The sequence below is a fragment of the Oncorhynchus masou genome, chromosome 23 (genome assembly GCF_036934945.1).
Source record: "Oncorhynchus masou masou isolate Uvic2021 chromosome 23, UVic_Omas_1.1, whole genome shotgun sequence".
Classification (NCBI taxonomy): Eukaryota; Metazoa; Chordata; class Actinopteri; order Salmoniformes; family Salmonidae; genus Oncorhynchus; species Oncorhynchus masou.
Genome location: NC_088234.1, coordinates 27,025,719 through 27,039,680, shown reverse-complemented (window position 1 = coordinate 27,039,680; position 13,962 = coordinate 27,025,719). Strand labels below are relative to the sequence as shown.

The window sequence follows — 13,962 nt, the reverse complement described above, 5'->3', positions numbered from 1 at the left end:
CTGTGGTGATGTTTTTCAGCGGTAGGAACTGGGAGACTAGTCAGGAACGAGGGAAAGATGAACTGAGCAAAGTACAGAGATATCCTTGATGAAAACCTGCTCCAGAGCGTTCAAGACCTCAGACTGAGGCGAAGATTCACTTTCCAACAGGACAACGACCCTAAGCACACAGACAAGTCAACGCAGGACTGGCTTCGGGACAAGTCTCTGAATGTACTTGAGTGGCCCAGCCAGAGCCCAGACTTGAACCTGATCGAACATCTCTGGAGAGACCTGAAAATAGCTGTGCAGCGACGCTCCCCATCCAACCTGACAGAGCCTGAGAGGATCTGCAGAGAAGAATGGGAAAACTCCCCAAATACAGGTGTGCCAAGCTTTTCGCGTCATACCCAAGGAGACTCGAGACTGTAATCGCTGTCAAAGGTGCTTCAACAAAGTACTGAGTGAAGGGTCTGAATAATTATGTAAATGTCATATTTCCGTAGGTTTTTTTTGCAAAAATGTCTAAAAACCTAGTGTTGCTTTGTCATTATGGAGTATTGTGTGTAGATTGATGAGGGTATAAAACAACAACATATATTTTAGAATAAGGCTGTAATGCAACAAAACGTGGAAAAAGTGATAGGGTCTGAATACTTTCTGAATGCACTGTAGATCCCATGTGCACACAAACAAACGCACATTTTTCCCATCTTTAAAAAAGGGATGTGCTTTCCTTTTTTTTTTACGACGCATGGATTGGAAAACTCTCCCCGATGTGACCTTCACGATATTAAGTTGTGCCTCTAGTGGAAGACTGAATGGAGCTAAATAAATCACGGTTCACATACTGGAGTCTCGTGTTTCCAGTGGATCGTGTGTATTAATATTGATGTCTTCAGCTATGTGGCATACTTTGCGTGCCTGTCTGTGTCCACTCCAGGTGTTGACACGCGTCCATTCCTCCTCTAACGGTTTTGTGTTTATTCCAGGATGTAAACTGCAAAATACCATACCGCAGATCACATACCCATGTTTCAGATATGGAAATTAACTTAATGCGCTCTCTGATTTCTCAAGTATGACTTCTCATTGACTTTTTTATATATACAGATTAAGTCTTGCTGGACCAAGGCTAACTGAGATTGGATTTCTATTCAAAGCCTGCAAGCTTAGTGAAACAAAATCGCCTATGACACCAAGTCCTTTATCTCATGTTGTTACCAAAGCAGATGCAATACACAATACTTCATACACAAAAAGATACATTTGTATGTTTCTGTCTCGCCAAACACCATTGAGCACATTTAATGTGAGTTGGCCCCAAGGAGAGCTACACTGGAGTCTGAAAAATGAAGAAACACCCAGCAACTCTGATCATCCCTCTAGTCACTAGTCGTAGTTCCGACACTAATGTTCTCTGTCTGATTGATGCCAGCTCTTCCAACAGGGTAGAGGAATCTAAGAGTAAAAACCCATGGAAGTGTAATGATTTAATCCACCGAAATGCCAAACGTGTCTTTCATGCTCTCATTGAAAAAGTCCCAAAGGGCAGATCAATCATAGAAACATGTCAGTTAGACCAACTTGTGGTGTGATACAACAGGCTGAAAGAACAAGTCAATATACTCTGCATGTGAATGAGGTGTGAAACAAGGCAAACGTGTAGTTTGAATGCACTTCTGTAACTGTCCACTTTCCAGTCATTAAAATCCCCTCATCATCTTAGATCAATAAAATCAAGCCTTTTGTCCTTTCAAAGTAGGTCATCGGAAATAATAACAGTGTAACCTACAGAAAATGCCAGAGTGCCATTTGACTCCATCAACATTTTACTGTGGGGGGGATCATTCTCTCTTGCTACATACTGTTATGTACTGTGTTGGATTAGTATTTTTATGACTTTGCTCAAGCAGATGCATCCTCTTTCCTACTTCCATGGTACTTAATCAGATCACATAGACATAGATGTTTGTGCCTAGTTCTTAGAAAACAGTCCAGGTCTAAACTTATTGGGTTTAGGTTCAAAGGATCCACATGCCCGAAGCCAAATGTCGAACTGGAAAGCACCAGTGACGATGCCATTCTTCTTTTTTCGTTAGGCAACAGAACAGCACAATGGTTAATAGACGTAGCACGACCACAACAGCGACATCAGTCAACTCACAGTAGCCGCAGCGCGTTCCCCCCTCAAAGACGAAGCCATTTGGTACGGGTCCATATCTGCGTAGGTCCGGGAGGTTCCACTGGCCGATGATAACAGGGGGGATGTCCCTGGCCAGAACCAGTAGGTTGTTACACAAGTGAAGGATCGCAGGCCCACTCTCCAACTTGGTGCCTGGTAAGATGCCAACGCTAAACCTATGGACTGGACAGAGAAGAGGAGAAGTTGAAAACCACTTAAACAAAAGACAATAAAAACAAATGAGGTCATTGACTTTATAAAAACGCATCCCATCATAGACTATGCCTCCCTCGGCTTTAATGGTAGGCAATAACTATAGAGGGACAGAGAAAACTATTTAATTCCAAACATTATTGCTCCAGTATGGCTTTGATTTAATTGCACAATAAAAAGTAGGGGAAACAGTTGAGCGCATTGAGAGTGAGATCAGTAAGCTGAATTAAGAACAGAGTAGAGCTCAGATCCGAAACCCAAACGTAATCAATCAGAGCCTGTCACTAACAACAATGTAATGGACTCAATATTTCCGTTAATGAGCAACATAAGAGGAAAGACAGGCCTGGCCAGAGTAGGAACATGTGTTGTGTGTCTGTTTATCTATTTGTTTTAAGTGGTGTGTGTGCGTGCGCGCGCATGTGCGTGCGCGCGCATGTGCGCGCGCGCATGAGTATGTGTATAGGTTGGAGTTCCTCGATGCTAAACAGTAACTACATTAAAACACATGACTGATACCAGTGAGTAAACTCTGTTAGGTGAGAGATTGATGGCTTCGATGATGAAAAAAATGTCAGCCAGTCCCGTCACATCAACGCTCAGTTTAAGAGATTCATGGGGTGACACAACTCACAACAAAAGCGCTGGCACACAGCAGACCTCAGCCACGGGCTGGCAGGTGACATTTCTACGTGCCTGGACACACTTCAGAGCAGAGCACGACAATCAGTACACACACACACACACACAGTGGAACACATACACAGTGGAGTGGAACAGACACACATTGGCATAAACTTTGGACACACAGACACACACAGCACAGGGCAGCTGTGATATGTTCGCCTGACCATTCCAATTATACTCCACGCAATATATTAATTACCTCTGTGATTTGTGACCTCTTTTACACTCATTTGTTCCACAACACAAATCAGTTGGACTCTGTGGAGTAATTGAGATTCCTACAAAATCTGATTTGCATTAATAAACATTTAAAACAACACCAGAACATTGAAAAGTCGAGGCAGATGTAAATGAATAGGTATTTCCAGGTGCTGACAGGGATATCATCAGACACAACCCGTTATAACCTTTGTTTCCACACTAAATCAGTTATGAAACTGACATCTAAAACACCTCACTATAACATTATTTGGTTTGATGCCCATGCTACATGAATCCATATTACACAACACATGGGTCACCCAGAAGAGCATGTAATTGGAGAACACTGTCAACAAGGACCTACGCATCAGACTACCTGTTGCCTATGCTGTAGCAGATATCGATGTGCCAGGTCAAGTTATACCAAGCTGATTGGACGCAGCGCCTCACAGAGTAATACATATTATCTACTACCTATCTGGTGGCATAACACTTTCTTAGCCCCAGGCTTTGTTTTGGCCCCATGTTGATTCAACCACAGAAACAAAAAAGCCTAAGACTTTGGGCCAAAACCTTTTGGAAGTTAAAACTTCAAAGTGGAAAAGACCTATGGTTTGGCACACCTGTTCATTTATTCTTAGGTTCTAAAAAAAAGAAAAAAAAAGAAAAAAAAGAAGGCGAATCTAGTACAAAAACAAAACCCCAAATGAATTAACGCTCCCAAAAGGGATGTTTGGTTGTTAACAACTTCGGAAAAGAAAGTATCCTACCTTCACCAAGACTGTAGCGGATGCGGATATCCCAGGCCAGCAGAGCCTCCTTGCCGTCGAAGCCCAGCACAGCAACCTGGCCCAGGCAGAGGATAGCCAGCGTGTAGTTTACCCCCTCATAGGAGAGACCTGTCTCCAGTCCACAGATATCCTCCAAGGTGATGCTGCCCTTCTCCCGGTGGCCCTGGGCTTTATCCGACTTGTCTTTGTAGACGAGAAGTACCAAACAGTCTAGGAAAATGGGGAGAAAAAAAGAGAACATAACAAAAACCTTACAATTGATAAAATACTGATGGTCTGTAACATACAGGTTCTGTTTTCTGGACACATACGACAACTTAAAAGCATATTCAAAGGAAACCTCCAATGAAAGTGCGTTTTAGTCCAGGACTAGTCTTACTCTGTGTCCAGGAACCTAGCTCACAGTCTAAAAACAGTCCTAGTTGTTGGTGAAAGTTGAGGTGAATGTTGGTGAATGTTATTTTATTTCACCTTTATTTAACCAGGTAGGCTAGTTGAGAACAAGTTCTCATTTGCAACTGCGACCAGGCCAAGATAAAGCATAGCAGTGTGAACAGACAACACAGAGTTACACATGGAGTAAACAATTAACAAGTCAATAACACAGTAGAAAAAAAAGAGAGTCTATATACATTGTGTGCAAAAGGCATGAGGAGGTAGGCGAATAATTACAATTTTGCAGATTAACACTGGAGTGATAAATGATCAGATGGTCATGTACAGGTAGAGATATTGGTGTGCAAAAGAGCAGAAAAGTAAATAAATAAAAACAGTATGGGGATGAGGTATTGGGTGGGCTATTTACCGATAGACTATGTACAGCTGCAGCGATCGGTTAGCTGCTCAGATAGCAGATGTTTGAAATTGGTGAGGGAGATAAAAGTCTCCAACTTCAGCGATTTTTGCAATTCGTTCCAGTCACAGGCAGCAGAGAACTGGAACGAAAGGCGGCCAAATGAGGTGTTGGCTTTAGGGATGATCAGTGAGATACACCTGCTGGAGCGCGTGCTACGGGTGGGTGTTGCCATCGTGACCAGTGCACTGAGATAAGGCGGAGCTTTACCTAGCATGGACTTGTAGATGACCTGGAGCCAGTGGGTCTGGCGACGAATATGTAGCGAGGGCCAGCCGACTAGAGCATACAGGTTGCAGTGGTGGGTGGTATAAGGTGCTTTAGTAACAAAACGGATGGCACTGTGATAAACTGCCTCCAGTTTGCTGAGTAGAGTGTTGAAAGCTATTTTGTAGATGACATCGCCGAAGTCGAGGATCGGTAGGATAGTCAGTTTTACTAGGGTAAGTTTGGCGGTGTGAGTGATGGAGGCTATGTTGGGGAATAGAAAGCCGACTCTAGATTTGATTTTAGATTGGAGATGTTTGATATGAGTCTGGAAGGAGAGTTTACAGTCTAGCAAGACACCTAGGTACTTATAGATGTCCACATATTCTACATTTACATTTACATTTAAGTCATTTGGCAGACGCTCTTATCCAGAGCGACTTACAAATTCTAGGTCGGAACCATCCAGGGTGGTGATGCTAGTCGGGCGTGCGGGTGCAGGCAGCGAACGGTTGAAAAGCATGTATGACAGGAACTTAAATACAACCCGAAAAGTGTGTTATACATTGAGTTACCATAGTACTGAGAAACCTTCCAGGGAATAGGGTGAAGTGAGAATCAATTTGAGCTTTTAAAAAAACAGGTACTCCTTGAAAAGTTAGGCAAAAAAGTTAAACGTGTATCGTATTGTATCGTATCATATCATCCTGTACTGTATTATATTGCACTGTACTAAATTGAAGTGTAGTGTACTGTACTGACTGTTCGGATGTGAGAGGACGAGATGGTGAGGGGAAAACACGAGAGTAAAGTAACATTAGAATATGCCAGTTCTTATACTCGACTTCAGTGGATCCCTGCTGTCTAGGGAAGAAATACGGCTGAAATAAATGGTCCATATTGTCAAGCCTGCTTCTAAAAGATCAAAAGGCCTCTGACTTCACTATAAAATCCTGGAATGCTACACTCAACACAATAACTCCATAAGCAACTTTTGCACTTTCAGCCAGCCTGTTGACAGCACCTGGCTCCTGTAAGACATGGCTAAATCCCATAATAGGCCAGTCCAGTCTCATCATCACTCAAGGTGATAAAACGATAACAGGCCTACTGTAAGTACCAGTACCCTTTGACACGGCATGAAAGTCAGAGGGTAGCCTACAGATATCTGAGTGCTTGGCATTTACTGTGGCTGTACAGGCACGGTGAAGATAGACAGTAGTCGGTGAGGGAGGCCTCCTCCCACCTCTCTTTGGCACTTTCGAAGTACAATCACAGTGTCAACTGACAAAACAAGACCTTTTATTATCTCTGTCACATACACACTGGCGCCAAACGCACACACACACACACACGCACACACACGCACACGCACGCACACACACACACACACACACACACACACACACACACACACACACACACACACACACACACACACACACACACACACACACACAGCTCACGCATGACTGTGGACAGCTGAGATAACAGGGACTTCAAAGGGACGAGGAATGGTTGCATCCAACCTCGGCCTAGTCCATTAAACACCTAGGGACGGTCAGAGCCCAGATAGGCAAAGAGAAGGAGGCTATAGTGTAACACAATATGGCTGCTCCATCTATTTCCACTGCGGTTGCATAATCAAAGTGCGGAAGAGCATGAAAGCCCATGTCTTTTTGAGTTACCCCACTTTAAAGCATGAAATGTCAGCCAATGGTGCAAAACAGTTGGCGCCCGCTGCCCTGCAAGTCTTCAATGCGTGCAAATGATTTCCATTGGAGAATAGTAGGCTATTCATGTGGTATCCCACAATCACAATAAGATGCACTGAAGAAAAGTCAACACTTCACTAGAGTGCATTATCTGAACATATAATAAACACAATAATTACAACATAGTAAGGGTAATCACTTCCAATCAGAAGACTATAGTTTAAATTCTTTATAATTAAAGACATTTTACTTATAGGCCTACATTTTCTACATTGTATTTACAGCTTAATTGACTGATGTTCATGGTTATAAACCAGTTATACCCTGAAGATGGCACAGTGATTCCCGAAACGTTGGCGTTTTAACCAATCAATTAGTTGTGAGTTTATACATATGGATGTGCGACTCTGTTTTTATACACCAGTTATTTACACGCTGCAGAAGCCTCTGTAAATGTAGCCTAGTAGCCTACCAGAACACATGAACTTTAATACAGGGGCCACCGGGATAGCCAAAGTTCTGAATGAGCAACCTGAAATTCAAACCTATCTGATATCAGCACAGTGGCCTATGCATGAGAACATATTTCATTCCATGGCATGCAGTAATGAAACTTCGTTTCCAGTTGCTTTTCATTTGGGATGTTTAGTAAATGACAAACATCAATTATTTATCAATTTACTAGGGTAGTAATAGACCACGGCAGTAAACTTCCAAATGAAATGGTTTTAAATTACCACATACATTTAACAAAGACAAACGTTGTAAAGCTGTGCGCTGTTATTCCAACAACGTGTATGGTATTACGCGTGTTGAAATGTCGAACAGAATGAGCGACGTACCTGCTACAGGCGATGGCTTGCGAAGTACGACCCACCTAGTCTTCCACTGAAAGAGATATGGGTATAAAATAGAAGCTAGCGTTAATATGCCGAATAACTTTGAAGCACATGCTAATTCAATTAATTATTTAGTTTTGTAAACACCTTTTTTCCATCTCTGAATTTGACATATCCTTCCACGACAACCGAATCCGTCATCTTCAGTCATGGTTCCAAACAGCTGCAGTGTCGCTGTCCCGTGCCCGAATGAGGGGTCACTTTCAAAATAGCTTTAGACTACTGGTGAGGGGCGCACACTCGTTTCGTGCACCCCCCTCCGGCACCAACACACAGAACCGCACACACCCAATTAAGACATTTTCCTGGATATTTTTTCAGCAGGTGATTTTTCAAGAGGTGATATTTAACCGAAATATAAGTATAATAAAATCTGCTTGCAATTGACCTCAAAGATGAATTCCAATTAATAAAATATTAAATTGTTATCATCTGGGGGTGGTTCACTAAAACAGAAATAATGTGCAGTTTCAGGGACCCCTTCATCAAATTACGATTTTTCAAGACAGGTGGACATACACATTTAACAACATTTAAAATGTTTATTCAGTCACAAAATAATATTTATTTCACAGTTGTGTAAATATCACTATTCTTCCACAGTATGTACACATAGTACATATAAAAAATACTAGCTGTAATGTCCATTTATTTAGACTTGGGCTTGCGCTTGATAATTGTGTTGATCCAGTTCACATAGTTAACGACTTTGGTGTAGACGCCAGGCTTCCCAGTCTTTCCACAGCCATCGCCCCAGCTGATAACTCCATACAGGAAGCTGACATCATCCTTAACACAAGCCAGGGGGCCTCCTGAGTCACCCTGGGGGAACACACATACGCAGAGCGGCACACACACAGACACACACACACATACACACACACACACAAACAACAAACAATGAGTCATCCCCTTGAAACTTTATATTACACACACCAATATAAACCAATTCCACTCCTACCTAAACACAGTATTTGTCATTACAACACATAAACAAGGTGGGAAGTTAACCATAACTTTATATTAAAGAGAAAGCAGCTGAAGGCCATGCAATTCTTACAGCAGCCTCCATGTGCATGTTCTGTGAACCAAAAGCGCCACTAGCATTTTGGGGGCTGTAAGCTAGATTTGGTTGGGGCCCCCTCACCCCCACCCCCATCTTGAGGGCAAAACATTTTAGTGGCCTCCATTTTGACGGCGGAGAGAACAATTTCAGCATTAAAGTTAATGTGCTGCAATTCTACAAATGTTTCAATAGAGCATAGGGAAAAATGCGTATAGCCAGAGCTGCTTGTTCTGTAAACTTTGCCCAGTGGTTCCTCCATATTATACAGTATATATATATATATTATTTTATTTAACTAGGCAAGTCAGTTAAGAACAAATTCTTATTTACAATGACGGACTACCCTGGCCAAACCTGGACAACGCTGGGCCAATTGTGCGCAGCCCTTTGGGACTCCCAATCACGGCCGGATGTGATTCAGCCTGATTCACACAATACACATCGTTATCTCATGGCTGGCTGTACCATCTACAAGAAAACATTATCTAAATCTTTCTACTCCAATTTGGGTCCAGAGAGCCCTAGATCTATGCACCATTACCTGGCAGGCATCCACACATCGGTTGGTCCCGGCACAGACCATGTTGGAGGTCACATGGTTGCCGTAGACTTCAGGCAGGTTACACCTCTCAAACGGGACAATCCTCACCCCGGCCTCCTGCAGGTTGGTGTATTTATTTGCCTCTTTGGAAAAATAAGACAAACAAATCAGTAATGAAAGGGATATAGTCATATACTAAAAGCATTTGGTCATATGGAAACAGTGTAATCCATGAGACATTCATGTAAAGACATGAATAGGAAGGACAGGCCTATATGGGAGCGCACATGATTGGATATGATGCATATATGCCTATTTGAGATGTTACCGTGTAGTTTTCAAAGTGATATGAAAACATTCAAGACCATAATGACATATCTGACCACCACACTAGAGTGAAAGACACACAATGAAGCAGAAGCAATGAAGCAAGGAAGTTTTTGACACAACACTTACTCTCATGCATGTGGCCCCAGCCAGTAATCTGACAGCAGTATTGGTCCGGGAAGGTCATGTCTTTATTGGGCAGGCAGATTGGCCGTATAAACGGGCTCTTTTTTACACAGCGGCCATCTTGTTTTTTCAGTTTCACAAGAACTGTTGGAATAGAAACATTCTCATCATAAAACAGGAAAATGTGACAAGGAGTCAATAGCAGGTGTTATTTTTCTGAACCTGTATTTAACCTTCAAGTAGGTAAAATCGAGAACCGCTGTTAATTTCCAATGATTACGCCCTTGATCAGGTGAAACATCCCAAATAAGTTACAGCAAGCTGTATGATGTACTGTCATCGTTACTCAAATGTTGAATCATGAAATCACAGAACGATTGCTGTACTATTGAATAATGTCTGTTTTGCTTTCAGAAAAGAGAAGAAAACGAGAGAAGTGTAAGTCCCCTCAGAATGGATGCAGATGCCCGGAGACTGTCACACTCAAATGTGTGTGTCAGTGTGTGTGTGTGTTCACATTGGAGCCAGCTGTTCCAAGATGCACAGCTGTGAGTGCAGACAGAGTGTGTGCTGCAGACAGGCAGACTGGCATGTGTGAGTGTTTTTGTTAGTCTCTGTGTGGGCGAGTGTGGTAGTTTTTGGATGATGTGTGTGAGTCAGTGTACGAGCGTGTGCTATAATGTCAACTTTGTGTGAGTGTTTGAGCGTGTGTGTTTGCTAATAGTCAGTGTGAGTGAATAGGAACGTGAAATAATAGATTTACCAATGTCATGGAGAGTTGGATTGAAAACAGAGAAGCGCTCTGGAAAGATGTACTTCTCCACTCCAAAGGTTTTGGTGTCAGGAGTCGTAACGTTGAACTTATGCTGACCCAGAATCACACGAATCTTTGACACAAGGGGACTGAGGACAGACACATCATTCTCTGTCATTAGTAGCACAATGTAGGATAATTATGTCACATGAATTAAACTGAATGCAATGACACTTATTTTGTATGATATTAATACCCTGGGGCTTTATGTATCAAGTATCTCAGAGTAAGAGTACTGATCTAGGGCCAGGTTCCCCACCGTCCATGTCATTTCTGTCATTGTAATCTAAAAGGTGAAACTGATCCTAAGCACTCCTAACAAGATGTTTGATACATACAGTGCCTGAACTGAAAAGTTTAAACCTAAAGACCCAAGACCATAATAACCATGAAAACCCTCCCCTATTGACCTACAAAGGGCATATGAAAAGCTTTCCTCAAACTGAATATTTGCATCTAAATATAGTGTGTTCATAAAAACGGGAAATGTTGAGGTCAAAGTCCAGAATGTCAATCATCTCTCTACTGACCACCAGTGTCTGTGATGTGCTGTGCCAAAATGTGAGGTTAAAGGTTGAATGTGAAAGTAATCACACAAAATACCCTACTCTCCACTGCCTTTACGTACCTGTGCAACATGCTAACTCCTAAGATATGAATTATTATTTATTTAACAAGGCCTATATGTGGGGCCTCCCGAATTACGCAGGAGTCTGAGGCACTGCATCGCATGACTCTCGACCTTCGCCTCTCCCGACTCGGTATGGGAGTGGCCAAGTTGCAGCGATGGGACAAGACTGTAACTACCAATTGGAATTCACGAAAAAGGTGTAAGAAGTACCCAGAAATATCATAAACCATTTATTATTATTTTTTCATTACAAGGCTTAAATATGTGCATGGTCCCTCAAGGAATATAAGGACTAACTCATAGAACCATACCACACAAACAGGTGACAAAATAAACGCAAATGCCAATGTAGTGTCCAACTGTCTACTCTATATGCTCTATTTCTATGGTCTAATAGGCTCAATGTTGCATAACACAAACAGGTGAAAAAAATTATAAACACAAGTGGATGCTCCAAATAGTGCTGTACTGTGCTGTAGGATATTCATTTGAGTCAGTATGTGAATTATTATGTGGATTACAGTTCATGGACATTTTTGTAGGGATTGATACACTTCATGACCAAAAGTATGTGGACACCTGCTCATTCCAAGATCATGGGCATTAATATGGAGTTTGTCCCCCATTTGCTGCTTTAACAGCCTCCACTCTTCTGGGAAGGCTTTCCACTAGATGTTGGAACATTGCTGTGGGGACTTCCATTTAGTCACAAGAGCATTAGTGAGGTCCGGCACTGTTGTTGAGTGACTAGGCATGGCTCGCAGTCTGTGTTCCAATTCATCCCAAAGGTAATCGATGGGGTTGAGATCAAGGCTCTGTGCAGGCCAGTCAAGTTCTTCCACACCGATCCCGACAAACCATTTCTGTATGGACCTCGTTTTGTGCACAGGGGCCATTGTCATGCTGAAACAGGAAAGAGCCTTCCCCAAACTGTATCCACAAAGTTGAAGTCATATTATTGTATAGAATGTAATTGTATGCTGTAGTGCTAAGATTTCCCTTCATTGGAACTAAGGGCCTAGCCCGAACCATGAAAAACAGACCCACACTATGATTCCTCCCCTACCAAACTTTACAGTTGGCACTATGCATTTGGGCAGGTAGCGTTCTCCTGGCATCCGCCAAACCCAGATTCATCCGTCGGACTGCCAGATGGTGAAGCATGATTCATCATTCCAGAGAATGCGTTTACACTGCTCCACAGTCTCATGGCGGCGAGCTTTACACAACTCCAGCCGACGCTTGGCATTGCACATTGGTGATCTTAAGCTTGTGTGCAGCTATGTTGCTTCCAGAGGCAATTTGGGACTCGGTAGTGAGTATTGCAGCTCTAACAGGGCAGAAATTTGACAAACTGACCAGTTGGAAAGGTGGCATCCTATGACGGCGCCACTTGAAAGTCCCAGAGCTCTTCAGAAAGTCCATTCTACTGCCAATGTTTGTCTATGGAGATGGCATGGCTGTCTGCTCAATTTTATACACCTGTCAGCAACGGGTGTGGCGGAAATAGCAGAATAGACTCATTTGAAGGGGTGTCCACATACTATTGTATATATAGTGCACATTTTTCGTATGTGGAAATTACAAACTTCAGAAGCCTTTTCAAACCTCAAATAAACTACAAGTTTTAAATGACCTGCATTGCAGAAAAGTTATCCTGCAACAAAGTCATAAAATTAAGATCATACATCTGTAGTGTATATATGCTGTATTTCTACTGTACCTGCGGAAGAAGCAGTGGGCAGCAGAGACCACCCAGCAGGACGAGACCAGGGTACCCGCACAAAAGATGTCATCTCCTATGTAGAGGGCTGCCATCCAGGGATGGGTACCGGGCAGGGCAGAGCTGCCACCCAGGATACGACCCCTGGCCACCGATATCCTCTTATTGTTCCTCTTTCCGCACACAGGCTTCTTGTCTGGCTTGGTTTGGTTGGTGTCAGGAAGGACATTAGCTGGCGATGGCAGCTGTGGCAATGGAACCACTCTCCGCAAAGAAGCTGTGTAAACGAATATGGAAGCAGACTTAAGTTTACAAGGGCTTCCTTTCTAATCAGTGCAAAATCAGTTCACGTTTACTGAAGAGCATTGACTTCAGTGTCAACATGTGATAGGGTAATACTAGTCATAAACTGGTACTACTAAACTACTATTGCTGGTAGTCTTCTACTACTACTACTGCTACTACTACTACTGCTACTGCTACTACTACTACTACTACTACTACTGCTACTACTAGTGCTACTGCTAGTGCTACTACTACTACTACTACTAGTGCTACTACTACTACTACTACTGCTACTGCTACTACTACTGCTACTACTAGTGCTACTATTACAACTACTACTACTGCTACTACTACTGCTACTAGTAGTGCTACTACTACAACTACTACTGCTACTACTACTACTGCTACTACTACTACTACTACTACTACTACTGCTACTACTACCACTGCTACTGCAACTACTGCAACTGCTACTTCTACTACTAGTGCTACTACTACTACTAGTGCTACCACTACTACTACTAGTAGTGCTACTACTACTGCTGATGCTACTGCTACTACTACTACTACTACTACTACTACTACTACTACTACTACTACTAGTGCTACTACTACTACTAAAGTGCTACTGCTACTACTACTACTGCTACTACTAGTGCTACTACTACTACTACTACTAGTGCTACCACTACTACTACTAGTAGTGCTACTACTACTGC

General features: G+C 42.6%; 2 protein-coding genes across 2 annotated transcripts in view; both read right to left on the bottom strand.

The window, feature by feature from the left end:
• Positions 1–7,906, bottom strand: part of LOC135510650 (protein Dok-7-like) — a 53,422-nt gene extending 45,516 nt beyond the window's left edge. Inside the window, exons 1-4 of the mRNA XM_064931738.1 lie at positions 7,818–7,906; positions 7,674–7,719; positions 4,036–4,266; positions 2,147–2,347 (exon numbers count right to left, since the gene is read on the bottom strand). Coding sequence (XP_064787810.1) covers positions 2,147–2,347; positions 4,036–4,266; positions 7,674–7,719; positions 7,818–7,871 — 532 coding nt within the window. The 5' untranslated portion in view covers positions 7,872–7,906. The remainder of the gene's footprint in view (positions 1–2,146; positions 2,348–4,035; positions 4,267–7,673; positions 7,720–7,817) is intronic.
• A 376-nt stretch (positions 7,907–8,282) lies between these two features.
• Positions 8,283–13,962, bottom strand: part of LOC135510655 (hepatocyte growth factor activator-like) — a 21,185-nt gene continuing 15,505 nt past the window's right edge. Inside the window, exons 8-12 of the mRNA XM_064931746.1 lie at positions 12,959–13,235; positions 10,554–10,693; positions 9,794–9,934; positions 9,338–9,480; positions 8,283–8,552 (exon numbers count right to left, since the gene is read on the bottom strand). Coding sequence (XP_064787818.1) covers positions 8,379–8,552; positions 9,338–9,480; positions 9,794–9,934; positions 10,554–10,693; positions 12,959–13,235 — 875 coding nt within the window. The 3' untranslated portion in view covers positions 8,283–8,378. The remainder of the gene's footprint in view (positions 8,553–9,337; positions 9,481–9,793; positions 9,935–10,553; positions 10,694–12,958; positions 13,236–13,962) is intronic.